The sequence below is a fragment of the Macaca thibetana genome, chromosome X, assembly GCF_024542745.1.
Source record: "Macaca thibetana thibetana isolate TM-01 chromosome X, ASM2454274v1, whole genome shotgun sequence".
Classification (NCBI taxonomy): Eukaryota; Metazoa; Chordata; class Mammalia; order Primates; family Cercopithecidae; genus Macaca; species Macaca thibetana.
Genome location: NC_065598.1, coordinates 140,658,218 through 140,674,018, shown reverse-complemented (window position 1 = coordinate 140,674,018; position 15,801 = coordinate 140,658,218). Strand labels below are relative to the sequence as shown.

The 15,801-nt window shown below is 42.9% G+C and overlaps 1 protein-coding gene and 1 pseudogene across 3 annotated transcripts; both read right to left on the bottom strand.

Moving 5' to 3' along the window:
• Positions 1-4,745: 4,745 nt before the first annotated feature.
• Positions 4,746-13,373, bottom strand: SLITRK2 (SLIT and NTRK like family member 2). 3 transcript variants are annotated; one of them, XM_050777584.1, is made up of 5 exons: positions 13,171-13,372; positions 10,654-10,716; positions 9,368-10,447; positions 9,090-9,238; positions 4,746-8,859 (listed from the first exon to the last, which is right to left on the bottom strand). In XM_050777584.1, exon 5 carries the CDS (start codon positions 8,814-8,816, stop codon positions 6,279-6,281), a length of 2,538 nt encoding a protein of 845 aa, XP_050633541.1. In that variant the 5' UTR covers positions 8,817-8,859; positions 9,090-9,238; positions 9,368-10,447; positions 10,654-10,716; positions 13,171-13,372; the 3' UTR covers positions 4,746-6,278. The 3 variants fall into 3 exon arrangements, with proteins under 3 accessions (XP_050633541.1, XP_050633542.1, XP_050633540.1); XM_050777585.1 differs by having other exon boundaries at positions 4,746-9,238; positions 13,171-13,373; XM_050777583.1 differs by having other exon boundaries at positions 4,746-10,447; positions 13,171-13,373.
• LOC126945922 (uncharacterized) lies at positions 12,355-14,576 on the bottom strand (annotated as a pseudogene).
• Between the last annotated feature and the right edge of the window lie 1,225 nt (positions 14,577-15,801).

Genomic DNA, 15,801 nt, shown 5'->3' with positions numbered 1-15,801 from the left:
TGTTTTGATGCTTTTTTTTTTTTTTTTTTTTTGGAGACAGAGCTTTGCTCTTGTTGCCTGGGGCTGGAGTGCAATGGTGCAATCTCGGCTCACTGCAACCTTTGCCTCCTGGGTTCAAGCGATTTTCCTGCCTCAGGCTCCCAAGTAGCTGGGATTATAGGCATGCACCATCATGCCCAGCTAATTTTTTGTATTTAGTAGAGATGGGGTTTCACCATGTTGCTCAGGCTGGTCTTAAACTCCTGACCTAAAGTGATACACCCACCTCAGCCTCCCAAAGTGCTGGGATTACAGGCATGAGCCACTGCACCCGGCCTATTTTGATGCTCTTTTTCCAGTATCAACAGGCACATTATGAACTTAATATTTTATATTACGTGTGTTCAGAATAGGGAGCTGTACACTACTTTTATTCTCATTTCAACTGATCTTGTCAAGGGATCTAATAATCTTGTATACTGGCACCAATTTTCCTTTAGCAAAACACTTTTGAATGTGGCTATTCCAATTGTTTCAGCTACCCTAGGAAGGCTACGTGAATAAACTGAATATATTGTGCATATATTGGTAATCCTAAGAGAGGACAATTTGTTATAAGTCCTCATGTTCCCACAGGAATCGCAAATCCTTTGTTACGTTATACATTTGTGATTTGGAGCATGCCTGGCAGATATATTCTAATATTCAACCAAATGCAAATAGCCAAAAAAGTAACTTTGTCATCATATCACCATAATCGCAGGAACAAATGAACACCCCACCCCCCGCCCCCGCTTTCTCATTATTTTTTCTAAATGTACTTTTTAGGAATACAGTGATGGCATTTCTATTAATGAACTCATAATTTTTATTCCTTGGATTTGTATGTCAGTCTTTTATTTTATTAAATACAAATGTATTAGGTCACATATGGTATTAGACTGAATTTTATAATTAAAAAGCCATTGGCTTTGGTGTAGATGTGTGTCTGTGTCTGTTGAGGAGAGTGGGGAATCAGTAGTTTTTCAGTACTTAGCGAAGCATCTCTATTTGAATTGATTTTGTTGTTGTTTACTTGTAATTTTTTAAGTCTAATACTAATGGACACTCATGGAAAAGTATTAATATATATTTTTATAAAGCTTATTTTACCTTAAACATGTAAACTAATCATATGAAGTATCAAAGCCTTTATCTATAAGCATATCAAGGCAAAGAAAACAGTTTCAATTATAGTTTGTCATTCATTCCTCTTCAGATTCTAAATATCTTTTCTAACTAATTTAAGTGTAGTGTTCATTGTTAGTGAACATTTATTTTTTAACTGAAATCTAATTACACATAAATTAACTGTGTAACCAGTTCATCCAATAAAACCCAAGATCATTTGATCACATTTCCAATGTTTCATTTGGCCTATTAACAGCCCAAAATATGACATTTATTTTTTGAAACAATGTCACTATTAGCCACAGAAGTCTATTTACACAAGAGCTTGTTTCATTTGACATTTATTCCAATAACTTGAGAACAATTATTTGCAACTAAATTTAACAGTATTTGTACGAGTACTTTCAAGCTAAAGTACTGCTAAAAAATTTCAACATGCATGTAATTCAATATGTTTACATAATAACATAATTTATTATAAAATCTGTGACTCTAAGCACTTTATGGAATATGAATAAAGGAGTCATTCTACCCTCTACTGTAACATGGCCACATCTGAGAAAGGAGAGGCTGCTGAGCAGAAGAGTCCTGTGTTCAATTTTGTTGAAATGGGTTGGCTACTCGGACTGTTCGGGACTACTACTGTGCTATCATAGCATTGCTTGATAGCTCAATTCACATCAAACTGCAGAAGACTTGCAAGCCCAAGCCGTTAGCCACCAACAAACTGGTAGCACAAGCAGCCTTGGCAAAACACAGTTACTATGCAGGTGGGCTCTATTTTAAGCAAAGTCGATATTGAAAATCCAAACATACAAAAGAGATAAATTAGAGAATGGTTATTTGTATTATCAAATGGTTTCCTGCTTTATGAAAGAATTCACAAGTTTCCTCTAAATGGCAGCTCCCCAATGCATTTAAAATACAATTTGATTTACAAAAGTTCAATTTACACGTGAATTTTTGCATAATCATTGTGAGAAGCAAAGTACACCTATATACAGTACTTAATTTTCTCTCAGGATTAAGGTGTCTTATGGTATTGATAAGAGACACTTAAGTCAAAATGTTATATTTTAAGCCACTGAAATAGAAAGTAAATATTACCTCTGAAACATGGATATTCCAGAAAATGTAAGTACATTTTTAAATTTTGTATTTACAATCTTGGTAGTCATCTTTACAAAATAGCACTTTAGATAACACAAGTATATAGCTTTCATTAGGCCATACTATTGGGCCTTATTTTGCAAAAAATTGTTTTATTTTATCTTATTTTGGTGTTTTTTTTCCTTTTTAGCTGAGTAATTCTAAAGAGATGTCAGACTATAGCTAGGCTACTTATTATATATCAGTTTTATACCTTACTGCACAGAATCACCTTTAAAAACTCAACTTTTTCTGCATTGCATTACTGTCTCCACTGTTAATCTGGGTGACTGCCATTCAGGTAAGACACTCCCTTATCAGCACTAAGCTCCTTGACAGAGTGAGAGTGAGTAGTAGGGGGGTGGCGTGGAGGGTGAAGAAAGTGTTGTGAGGAGGGTAGAGACCCTGTCCACTGTATGTCTCAGGACGCAGCCTAGAGCTAGGCACCCAGAAAATAAGCACTCAATAACTGCTGAATGAAGAAATGAATGGACTGGGAGAATTGTCTGGATGGCTTTCTTCACTCTAGCATCCAACCCAGTATATTTCTGGAATATGTAGAATCAAAATGAATTTTCAGAGTCTGAAAAATCACAGAACCTCTTTCTTATTCCTTAAATGCTTTTTGTAAAATTCATAAATTATTAAGCCCTTGATGACTTGGAGACATTAAGAAAAATTAAGTCCCATTAGAGGTCAGAGGAAAAAGGAGAGGAAATTGAAGGGTCATTTCTTTACTCACCACAGCTGCTGGAGAGAACTAACAAGGCACACAGGTTGACCAAAGTCCAGAACCAAATTAGGCTCTTAGCAATTGTGTTCAGACTGAGAAGTAGTATTTTTGAGTGTTTCAATAAAAACTTTGCCACAGGTATATTCGGAAACAGTGAAAGCAACTAATTAAGAACTAAAATAGAAGGGAATTACCATTTGTCATTTGAAGGGCCAGACATACAGATACGTTCCTGGCAGGGCCCTGGGAGACCGCATTCTGTAGGCTGGAACCATTTTGCTGTGCTGATGCTCATACCTCTTAAAGCTGCATGTGAAATAAAAGTGAAATAGCAATATCCAGCTGTGGAAGATAAAAATAAAAATCCTAAAATAAAATATGGTCGAAAATGCTTGAGCAGATAAAGCAAAACAGAATATAGTCAGTGGGGATGCTAGTGAGTTAATAAAACTTAAAAGTGTTTATGTTTGCATTAGAAAACAAAGGTTCAAAGTATATGATGTAGGATGATTTTAAATAAAATAGTCTGGAATGCATTCAAATAATTTCATTTAAAAATCTACTGCAAATAAAGTATAAATCTAACAAGGAAGAGGATATAGAATTAAACCATAATTATTAGGCAAAAGAGTTTATAAATTTGAGTTCTTCCAGTAGGCGTCTTTAAAATCATGTCAGTAAATTAATATTAAGGTATCATCGCTCTTTAAATATAATGAGTTAACTTTTTTCTATCGACAATGGCATTTTACAGGAGTGACTTTACTTTCAGAAAAATAAAAATGAGCACTGAAGTGGAATCACTGCATCAAGAGCTCTAGTCATGTAATTTAAGCCTGAAAACGATCTTAACAGAATATATATGCAAATTTGCCTTCACAATCACTTCCCGAAATACCTACCTCTGTATTCTGTATTTATCATTGCATCAAATGAGAGCAGTCAGAAAAGGATTTTTGAAACTCTTGTATATATAAATACTTCACTCAAAGATGAAGTGGTTTCCAGGAGTCTTCTCCACATTCAACTAGCATAATATTCTAGCTCCTCTTCTGTGAAATGTAAAATATCTGTACATTAACTTTCCTGTAGATCATTTCGGCCCACCATTTTCAACTTTCATCTAATGGCTCGAAATAGGACTTATCACTTCTAATCAAAGAATGAGCATGTTATCTTACCACTGTAGATATTCAGAGATTTTATGTTGTTAAAGACATTTTTTCCTTCAATGCCCTTTACGTTATTATATATACACAATTACCTTCTATTGTTTTTACAGACAACTATTTTACACCAGTAATTATTAATCCAAATCATTTGGATTTAAGGAATTTCTAATTGAAAGCCTATCACATGAATTGTTTATAGTGACAGACAATATACTATTAGTAATTTTAAAGCTTTAAAAGTAAGTTATCCGTATCCACTTCAATCTCCACACGATGATAAAGGATTATTATGTGCAGTAACCTATTTATGAAAGGGAAACAGTGTGCTTCTTTCAGACGCCATCGCTTGCTTTAATAAGGAATTGAAAAGCTGAACTACTTTATATGCAGATCACCATCCCAGTTGCATAAGGATTTACAATAGACAAAACAAAACTATTTTTTGTTGTAAAGAAGGGCTGTTTGTTTAAATCACACAATCATGTTTGCATCTAAAATTATTTACAGTCTAATAAGGCTTCGTAAATGTTATATAGACTTGGTTAATTAAAATCATCCTAATGCTAACACCAAAATGAAAGTCTTGCTGAAGCTGACAAGGAAAACTTCAAGTAACACAAGCCTAAAGAAGGCAGAAGGAAAAAGATGCTTAATGTCTTGGTTTAGGTAACTATTAATCGATTTGGAGACGCAAATGGTACTTGATTTGATAGCACCCCATTAATGCTTCAATTAAACTCAAGAGGAAAATGCTGTTTTGTCAGAAAGTGTTAAATTTGAGAAGGATTATGAGTCTAACCTGTGATCTAAAATAAATAGAGAGTAATGTATACGTTTTTATCTCTGCTACCTTGAATTTTGCAGAGAACTTACTTGGGAAGTTTTAATCTCGCCCATGAAGTCTTCCTTCAAGGTCTTTAATGGCTCATATGTCTTTGTTAAATGAGGTGTGTGGCGGCCTCTACTGGTGTGTGTTTATAGAAAATGTTTCAATAGGCAGAAAAAATATGAATTTCAATTAAAAAGTTAGAAATACAGACTTTTTCATTTAAATATATAAAAATACCTAATTCGATGCAGAAAAATATATTACTAGCTGTGTCATGTTCTTTTAATTAGGAAAATAATCTAAAACACTCACCATGTTAGTGTAAAATAATGATTTACAGAAGGGCATTAATTGCTCAATTCACTCTGATATTGGGTTAAATATATTTTATTAATGAATTATTAATCCTGACTGAGGTGGCTTATTACCTCTAGTCCACTGTTAAATCCCCTTAGTTGACTTAAATAAAATCACTTAAACCCAGAGGAAAGGAAATATTTTATAGTTAAGCCTACAAAGTCCTAGAACTAGAATCATTTGATGACAGGCTGGTTTCTATAACTCAAGCAAACTGTACGTTGACTTAATATAGATGACACATCAATCTATTTTACAGTGTTTTCAGTTTCAAAAATACAACACATTAAAATATTTTCAATTTATCAAAGCTAAAAGCAACATTTAAGTAATGTACTTAAAGTGCGAAGGCACTTTAACACAAAGTAGTGATGCCCAGTGGCTATACTCGGTAACTGACGATGGAAATACCATATATCATTATTTACAAAAGAAGTTGTAGTCACAAAAGATCTTTGGAGATCTTCTACAAAATACACTAAATATCCATTTTCATTTGAAAAGTTTGCCTATTCTTTCTTCAGTCACTATAATCTCCTCTTCCTACTCCCACACTGAAAAACAAAGAAGAAAAAAGAAACAAAAGCATAAACGAAATATATGAAGAAATGCATTGTAGAAACATTCATGTCCACTGATGGTTCCTAAGAAGAGAAGGGAAAAAGAGAAAAAAAAAAAAAAGGTGGGGAGGAGAGCAAGAGAGAAATAATTTAAAGGAAAACTTGCAAAAGCAAAATCATTACTTCATTCTATCTCCCAAACATTTTCAAAGTCCCCCATTAACACTGGGAAAGGGAGAACAAAAACAAACACAAAAGCTAATGTCCTTGTTTCCAACAGTTCTCAGAGCAGCATCCTCTGATGCCTTAGGGTTGTAAATGATTTCCCTTCACAGCTGACTGATTGCAGTTTGTTTTTCCAGAACTTCGAGGTAGTCCGGTTCTGATTGCGGCTTAGCTTGCAGTAAAGGATGGTTGGGTTTTGACTGCCCCACAAAGCATTTCCTGGGAGTTCCATATAAAACGGTTTTATTGATTCTGTCTTGGTTTTGGCGTCGAGATTCATAGGAAGGGGCAAACTGCCTTTTAGGTAAGGTACAAAAGTTATAGTGGACTAGGCCTGTGCTGGGGAGTTCCTTGACTCGCTCAGCAATATTTTGATACAGCAGCTCAGGCTCTCTTGGTGTGGCCTGCTTTTCTAGCAGCTCAGTGGCACTTATTGTGTAAGCAGGTGTGGCTGGCTCTTCTTTTTTCTCCTCCAGGTTGCTGTAGCTGAACTCTTGCAGGTTTCGGTAATAGGCTACTGGGTCTCCTTCCTTCTGCATGTAGATGGGGTTTTGGCACATCTGACCCACAGGTGGGGGGATATAGTTGTAGACATGGCCATCTGTTTTATCGTGAGTCTCAGTGTTGTAAGACCCATACTGTAATTGAAAGGAACTTACGTCTAAGTTGTTGGTATTCCTGGGAACACTTGGCACTCCCTTTCGGCGTTTCAAGACAAAGACGAATAAACCGGCCCCAAAACAGACAGATAAGATGAAAACAACAAGCAATCCCAGAATTAAGACAGACAGTGGAACTTCAGTGTGTAGTTCAGGATAGGAACTGGGAGACACACTAAGCGACCAAGGTGTGTCTGTATTATGATTCATTGACAAGATGGTTCCATCTGACAAGTTTGGGCTGTCTGGACAGATAGCCTCCCTCCCCAGAAATTTTAGTATCTCCCCTGCATGCTTAGCAGGAGATTCGCAAGTCACCTCATTAATGATGACAGGGGAGTTGGCATGTTCTGTCCAGTCTTTCAACCCCATGATGTCACAAGTACAGTCCCAGGGGTTCTCTTGCAGATCTATCTGGATGAAAGCCGGGAGCTGATCCAGAACCCCTTTCACGGGCAGGTGAGAAAAATGGTTGTTTCTCAGATTCAGCCTGGTTAGGGCCGTCCCCCCAAATATATTATCAGGTAAGGACCGAAGAAGGTTGTTGTTCAGAAACAGTAGCTGTAGGTTAATCAAAGCATCAAAGGTCAGGGGCTTAATTTCCTTAATGACATTATACTCTAAATAGAGATATTGCAAGCTCTGCAGTCCATCAAACATAGAAGGGTACAGCACTTCAAGGTAATTGCCATTCAGATAAAGTCTGCGTAAACTGGTCAGGTTTGTAAAGGCACCTTCCTGAATGACTGCAATCCTGTTGTTTCCTAAGTGCAGTAAGTCCAAAGAACTGTATTCTAAGAGGTCATTCTTATAGACAGTTTGAAGATAGTTCCCTGTTAGGTAGAGTTTCTTTGGACTGGTCGGTTTGGGCTGCAGGTCAGAGATATTAGTGAACTTCCTTTCCTGGCAATTTACGTTCAGACCATTGTCTGAGCTCTGAGAGGTGCAGACACAGCTGCTGGGACAGGTGAGAGGCACAGGAGACTTGGTCTGGTACACCATGATAGGTCCAAAACTTTGCCTGTCCTTTGACACAGTCACTCGGGGAGTTGGACGATTTCTCATTTTGGGCGGCCGGCTGGCTTTTGGAGCCCTGGTTGGGTTGAGAGCAGGATTCATTGTAGGTGACAGCCTTTGGACGTGGGTGTCAGCATGGCTGCCCCTCTGACTGGAGTCACTGGCACTTTTTCTGGGACAGAGGTCTTGCCGGGTCAGCTGGGTCACATCTTTCCCATGCAACCTAAAGGGAGTTTCACAGACAATCTCTCCCACAAAAACAGTTATGGTATCTAGCCAAGCCTTGAGAGGAAGTAAGTCACAAGTGCAATTCCATGGATTTTCCTCCAGCTGAATCTCCATGATCCCTCCAATATGTTCAAGGACGCCAGCAAAAGGCATTACTTTTAACCTATTCCCCCTGAGGTCTAAGTGGGTCAGCAGGACAAAGCGGAACACATTGCTGGGCAGTGAAAGCAGAAGGTTGTCATTCAGGATGAGCACTTTGAGCTTGTTAAGTTTGCTGAATGCCCCGGCCTCGATGGCACTGATGTAATTGTAGTCGGCCTGGAGATACTCCAGGCTCTCCAGGCCCAGGAAGGTGTCCTCCCTCAATATCTCAAGCTTGTTGTTGTTGAGATGCAGTCTTTTGAGAGTTTTCAGGCCACTGAATGCCCCTGTTCGGATCTCCTGTAACCCGTTGTTACCTAGGTGAAGAGTCACCGCGTTGGAGTAATTGACAAATTCGTTTGGATACAGTCTTGTCAAGAGGTTTCCATTGAGAAAAAGCTGATAGATTCGATACTGGGGGGGCTGGAGCAGACTAACTGTTGTAAATCCTTTGTTCTCACAGTTAATATTCAGTACGTTTTCCTTTTCTTCGCACAGACAGCGGATCTTGCAAATGTCTTTGGCAGTTTTGCGACTCTCCGTCTGTAAGATCCCGGCCACGGTTAACACACTGAGGAACCAAACGCCGCTCAGCATCTTTAGGCACCTTCGGTGTCAACTCAGGTACCTACAGGCAAACCTTAGGTCGGGGGCAGGGGGAAGAAGCGGGTGCAGGGAAGAAAGAAACAAGGAAGCCTGATTAAAAATGGTAAAGCAAGGAGGCGGAGTGGGAACGAGGGAGAATGAGGGGGTTGGCAACACGGCAGAATGAAATCATTGCATTTTTCAAAGCGGTTTCTTTTCTCCGCTCCCTATTCCCCCACCCCGAGGCCACCCACACACGTGCCCCGGGAACACACATGCTTGCACCTGATTTCCCGGGGGGTCGCAGCCAGCAGCCAAGTCATTAGTAACCGAGTTGTCCTACTAAATCCTGCCCATCTCCTCCTCCCCTGGGGTATCTCGAAGAGATCTTGGGCGGCTCGCCCGTCTTGAGCTCCCAGCAGAAATCGCAACCGCTTTAGGAAAAAAAAAAGAAAGAAAGAAAAGCGCAAAAAGGGGATGGGAAAATCAGGAATCGGGGGCTGGAGGCAGGGATAGAGGAGAGAGAGAGATGGCAAAAACAGCACGAGGTGGGGGTTACTCACACATCAGGAGAAGACTGAACCCCTCTCCTCTGCAGTCCGCCAGGAGTTTAGCATCTTCAGGAAGTGGGAGAACAAGGTAAATAAGACGCTGCTTTCAGGGGGGATGCCCTGCTTTTTGTTGATTGATTTAATTTGACTGGGGGTGCGCAGAAATTAAAAATCCGACAGGAGGCAGGAGCGGAAGAGAAGAGTTGGAACGGAGGGAAGCCGAGCTGCCAGGGAGGGACTGGGGTGCGATTCTGTTGGGAGGTCGGAGAGCCGGCTGGCCCGGTCGGCGGGCGAAGGCGACGGCGGAGCCTGGGCGCGCGTTTCCAATTCGGTGGCGGCGGCAGCAGTGCGTCTAGCAGTTTGAATCTGAGAGGCTTTGCAGGCTCCCCGGGACGGGACTAGGGTGACGTCACGGGGGAGGGGGCAGGCAGAGGATCCAGGGCGCGCGGTGGGGGAGGGTTGGGCAGATGCTTCCCTTCCTTGCAAGTGGCTTTGCAAAGCTCAATTCCCGGCTGCGTCAGTTGATTCTGAACTACTCCACCTCCAACCTGGCTGGCTGCAGGAGAAGCTCCTGCAGAGGGGTTTCTCAAGGAGGGGCCCTCCTAATGGGCTGGCACCTCCTTGGGCCCCTCTATGTGTTCTCTTTCACTCCTCCCTCTTTCTTTCACCTACACAATGCCTATGGGGGGCAGGGCTGGGGGTGGGGGGTTCTTCTCCCAGATTCCCAAGCAAGGGAGAAGTGTGTAAGAGTGTGTGTGGTGTGCCTCTTTGCTACAGGACTGTGCCCCACTTGCCAGCTCCTAGCTCAGATGCTCTCTGTGCAGAGAGAGTGGGGTGTGTGTGCATGCACCAATGTGTCTGTGTAGGAGTGTGAGGAGTTCTCTTAGGGGATTTATGCTTTACATACAGAGCCCTGATTCAGTGCTAAGAGAATTCCTTTCTGGGTGTTGACCCGCCAAACAGATATTTGCCTGGACTCTGAAAGTCAGCTCAACGTTAGCTTACAGACTGAGAAAAAAACAAAAACAAAACCCTTTTCTCCCTGAGGTTTATACTTAGCCAGATAATGAGGTTTAAACGTGCGCTTCTTGCCTGGAGGAAGGAGAAAAGAAGTGGGTGTCAGAAAAGCACTGCCAGGCTGAGCCTCAGCTGGGAGTGGGAGCCAAAGGAGGGGTGGTTGAGCCCTCCAGGCTGCAGGGGCAGGGGAGCTAGGAGAAAAGAGGAAGCTGGTGCAGGAAGACTGGCTCCTGAGAAAGAGAGGAGATGTAAAAGGAAGCCTGGCCGGAGACCTAGCTTACCTGGGTTCTGATCTGGCTCTGTTGCTAGATGTGACACTAGCTTCTGGATCTTCCTGTCTCCATCTGCAAAAGGTGGGTAGGTAGACTGTATGAGCCCTCCCACCCCAGCTCTGACATCCAATGTGGGTTTAAATAGCCTTTCCAGAGCATTGCTAATGACCAGGTGTTGGATTTTTGCCTTCATTATCTGTTTTCTCCTTAATTATTGTATAGCTCCTTGGACCCAGGAGTCTTCATTGTGGAATCAATTCACAAGGGGTAAATAATGTCTGCTGTTGCCTGGAAAGGCCTTGGTTGCCTCTAGTAGGAAGGGGGAGATGGGTCAGGAAAAGGAGGGAATCAAATAACCAGGGAAAAGGAATTGACCAAATGATATGCCTGTCCCACAAAACACTTCAGCTTACTTTCCGGGGGACCCACTGCCTGATGAAATGTGGCATAAACACAGATATAACAAACCACTTGAGAACAGAACGCCCCCTGCTTCTCCCCTTCTCCTTCCTTGTTAAGCTTAGGTCCTAGGATTGTTCCCTTTATACAAGCTCCTTTCTCTCCGGGAAGGGCGGGGGTAGTTTATAAACTTAGGCACTAAGGCAACCTGTAGCTGCGGTGATCTGTGCATTATTTTCTTGGGCTTTCTCCCTTTCTCCTCCTCCTTCTTCTAAGAAGAGCCTTGGACCAGGCATCAGGAGCCCCCTTACCCTCTAATTCTTGCTTGGCCTTTAGCAAAATACTTTCCTTCTGGAGACTCCAATTTTCCTTCTCTATAGAGAAGGGCAAACTTGAGATGAGTTCTGAGGCAGAGGGACAGCCCTGCGGATGGCCTCCCACTCTGTATTTCAATTGCATCATGAGATGGAAGCAGTCTGATGCAGTGGGAGCACAATTAAGCTCCCTTTCCTCGCAAAGGAGGCATTTGCTTCTATGTATTTCCAAATGTTAAAAGCACACAGTTCCTACAGCAATAAGATTTATTCATTCAGTCATTCATTCAACAAACATGTATTATGTCCATATTTAACTGAAGTAAAGATGTGAGAGCCAGAGCCGAACAGGACCTTAGAAGTCAGGTTCATTTTACAGATGAGGTCATTTCTCAACCAGGGAAAGTGCTGACTTACTCAAGAAACTACAATTAGAAACAAAACCCAGGGATTATTAGTCCCAGTCCATCATTTTTCCAAAAAAGCACACTACTGCTTAATATGAATTAAGAATCTACTTAAACTTAAATAGTGGTGGTGGTGTTTTACTTAAAGTTATCCTTTTTATTAAAAAAAATGTATTTGAAAGTGAAACCTCAAATACTAGTTTCAGTTCTCAGATACAGTGATTTCTTTCAAGACACTGATGACGCTTTCAATATTCCTTGAGGACAGATTATTTTTGCTAAAAATTTCAGAGAGAGAAGAGAGACTCAGAGAGAAAGGTGGAGGTGGTTGGGGGCTCATGAGGTTCTTGAGACCTACAGAATGAAGGAAATTCACTGGTAATCTAACTGTGGGAAGCGACACCGGGACTCTGACGGGGTCTTCGTTCCTGCCTGTCCCTGAGAGTCCACAGCTGCTTTCCAAAACGTAGTTACTAGGAACAAATCAGCTTGAAACGCGATAACCACTTTAAGTAAGTTTCATTTGGCCCCGTGTCTTCTGAAGAACTGCCGCAACACCCTCCTAGGGAGAGCGGACTTTTAAGGCTGTGGAAAGGTTCAGGGTGAACTGGGACCCCAAGGGAGGCAAAGGCGGTTATTAAAATAAGGAAAACGCTCCCTCTCCTTGCTGAGGCGAGGGAGGCTTAAAGAAGAACTCCGTGGGTCGCCTGTCTCACTCGCATCTAACCCAGTAGAGCCTGGCTCAGGTCTCCAAGGATTCCACAGGACACGGTGGGTGCCGGCGGGCTTACAGCCCACCTCCGTCCCGGCCGCCCATCAGGCCACGAGGGGGCTAAGAGGAGTCCGAGAGCCCAGAGAGGGGCACTGCTCGCCCGCAGCCTCCTGTTCTAAACACCTGCCGCCCGCAAGCCGGGTCGAATCCCATTTCCGAAGGGCGCTTCCGGGAGACCAGGTGTCTCCGAGCGTCCCAGATCGCCGGTAACTGGGCACCGGCCGCAAGCGCAGCTCTACCTTCCCTACCGCTACCTGCTAGACGCCTGGTGCGGTGCCCGGCATGCGGCCCCACAGCAGCGACGGCCACTCGGGCTGCCCTCGCCTTGGGGCTTGGGCACTGCAGGCCGACCAGAGGCTTCTAGCTCGCGCCGGGCCCTCCCCGGCCGCCTGTGCCACCCCGCTGCGCGACGCGCGGAGCCCGACCACGCCCGCGCGGACGGTCCAGGGGTGAGGAATCTCTAGTGGGGATTGAGGGTAGAGGACGGCCGCCAGCGAGCTGCCCTCTGCGGTGGCGCCCAGCCTCCCCACGCTGGTCCCCCTCGCAAGGAGAGGTGGCCGGGAAAGGCAACGGACTGAGGAAAGCCGGCTCACTGGCCGCGTCGCCACCGCGTCCCTGAGTGCTCAGAACTTACCCAGCGAGCGCGCTGCCCAGATCTTTCCCCGGAGGCTCCCGCAGCATCTGCGACTCGGTGAAGCAAAGGAGCCGGCACCGCTTCGGACTGGCGCAGCCCAGGAGCAGGAGCACCGCGGGGAGCGCGGGCGGCGCCCCCAGGGCAGGCAGATCCCCACCGGAGCGGCTAGCCAACGGGCAACGCTTCTTGCAGGAAGGAGGGAGGGAGACGAGAGGGAGGAGGGAAGTAAAGCAGGAGGGAGGAGAGGGGAAGAAGGGAGGGAGGAGGGAGGGAGGGATCGCGGCCCCTCTCCCTCACTTACCAATCACCCCGCAGATTGCACCCAGGACGGGGATGTAAGAGCCCACAAAGGAGCCGCTGCTCCATTTCTCTGACAAGCGCTGCGGAGCACTGCTCACGCCTCTCGGCCCCTCTTGCCTGGAACTCTGCCCAGCCCTTGCGGCTTCCACCCTGGGCTGCAGCTCGGGCTCGGTCAAGTGAAACAAGAATGGCACACGGTCGGTACCATGTCCAAGGGGAGACTAAGACCACTGGGTGGAAGTTAACGACAAGTGAAAGAGCAGTCAGCCGTCCGAGTTGGACACCCTCCGGGACAGCTGCCTCCCCTAACTAGTAAGCGCCCAATCTTTGGGAGTTCGCAGGCAGATATTTCAGAACCTCCTACGAGGATCGTAAACAAGGACTTTCAACATAATATAGAGCTGAACTTGAGTTGTGCAAGTGTATTAACAAAAGCAAGCCCTTAGCAGCGTTCCAGTGATTGATTCCCTTTATTCTTCATGACGACGTTGCTGGGATCGTCTAGAGCGTTATTTTTGCCATCTTCCCTTCCCTTTCCTCCTTTCTTCTTCCTCTTATTAGTAGTCCAGGTGGTTGTGATTCTATTAAAGGAAGGCGCTCTGTGAAAAGAGTCAATGTAGTTCAATCGGGAGGTGCGGTTTTTGCCAAGAGCGTTGCGGTTCCCCTTAAGACTTGCTTTCTCTAGGGCCTCTCCTCTACTCTTCCAGAGTATTAGAGATGAAGTAGCAGTTTGATAAATTTATGCCAGGAGTAGGGAGTTCATTTGATGATACTAAGGCATTTTCCCCTCCATCCTGTAGGAGAACGTCATTAATTCCAGTCGTCACCACCGCCTATCCTTTTCATGTCCATTAGAGTCTGCAAAACCCCGAATCCTTCTGAACATCTAAAAGCGTGGAGGTGGAGAGCAGACGGGGAGGCGAGGAGAGGGGTGCAAAATTAGACCCAAAATTACCTCTCCAGCTAGTGGATCTGCATTGAGATTTGTCTGTTTTCATATTTCCCATACCTCACGTTCTCACAGCACTGACAACCACTTTATTCTTGTCCTTCCCGTGGGAATCTTCTGTGCTTCTCCTGTCCTCTCCTTCTTGGCTTTCTTTCATAATGGTTTTCTAAGGAGATTATGCTGGGCTTTTTGAAAAGAAAACTACTGGTAATCTTACATTATGAAGATGTACCGCGTTTGCTTTAATTATAGTCAAAAGAATTATAATCATATCTTTGGAGTTGTAAGGGTCATTACTGTTCCTTTTACTTCATTCTTGAGAAAGCCTTTTTGAAATGTTCCTACCATTCAGAAAAGCAACTTCAGAATAACATAGTTCTCACGTAAGCACATGGGCAGTGTATGTACGGTTATATATTCAGAAGCATTGCTCTTCTTTTTACAATATCCGTATTAGTGTAAACATCCAATGTGCTGTTTGCTACAGACTAAAAACAGGAATGAGCACATCATATTATCAACTAAGTGAGGTCAGTTAATACTGTTACTTCTGTCTTTACCATATTTCTGACTGTGTCATCTTTTCATGTAGTTTTTGGTAGATGTTATAAACAACTGCAAAACACAGGGCTAAGAGGCCATTCGAATACAGAAATAATGAGACAGTCATGCTGAAAAACTGAGACAGTTTACTAAGAAGGGTGACGTGTCTGTAGCCAAAGGGAACATACAAAATAAGCAATAACTTCTATACAGATTAGAGGAGGAACATGGCATTAATGATGAAAAGTGATACTTTATTTAGATCCAGTAGTAACATGTAATAGATGGCAAGCATCAATTTTAATTAGCGTTGTAAGCAAGTCTAACCCATTCACCAGCCTTTGAAAAGCATTTAGCAGCCTGCCTTTCCACATGGGACCACACTGATAGTAAGATAAAATTTAAAAGAGCAGACTTTTCTTTTTGTCAGCATAAAATTTTCAAGTAGGTAGATAGCTGTGCTTTGAAATGCACAGACACAAAAATTGATGAGCAATATAAAACTTTCTGAGAGGGTTTTGCATAGACAGTTATAATGGAGGAGAGTTTGAAGACTGTGAAAAATTTAAATATACCAATTTATTTGAAAGCTGCTTTATACTGAATTTTCTAAAAGTTTCTGTGTTAGAGGAAAATTTCCAAATAGAATTGAATACTAAAGATACCATATTCATGTGCTTCTGTTAATTAATAAAAATCACATTACTCTTTTTTATAGTAGCACTGTAAATGTATCTTTATATCCATGTGCTGTTTTCTTTTTAAAAAACTTGTATTTTAGGATCAGGTGTACATGTGCAAGTTTGTTATATAGGTAAATTTCATGTGGTGGGGGTTTG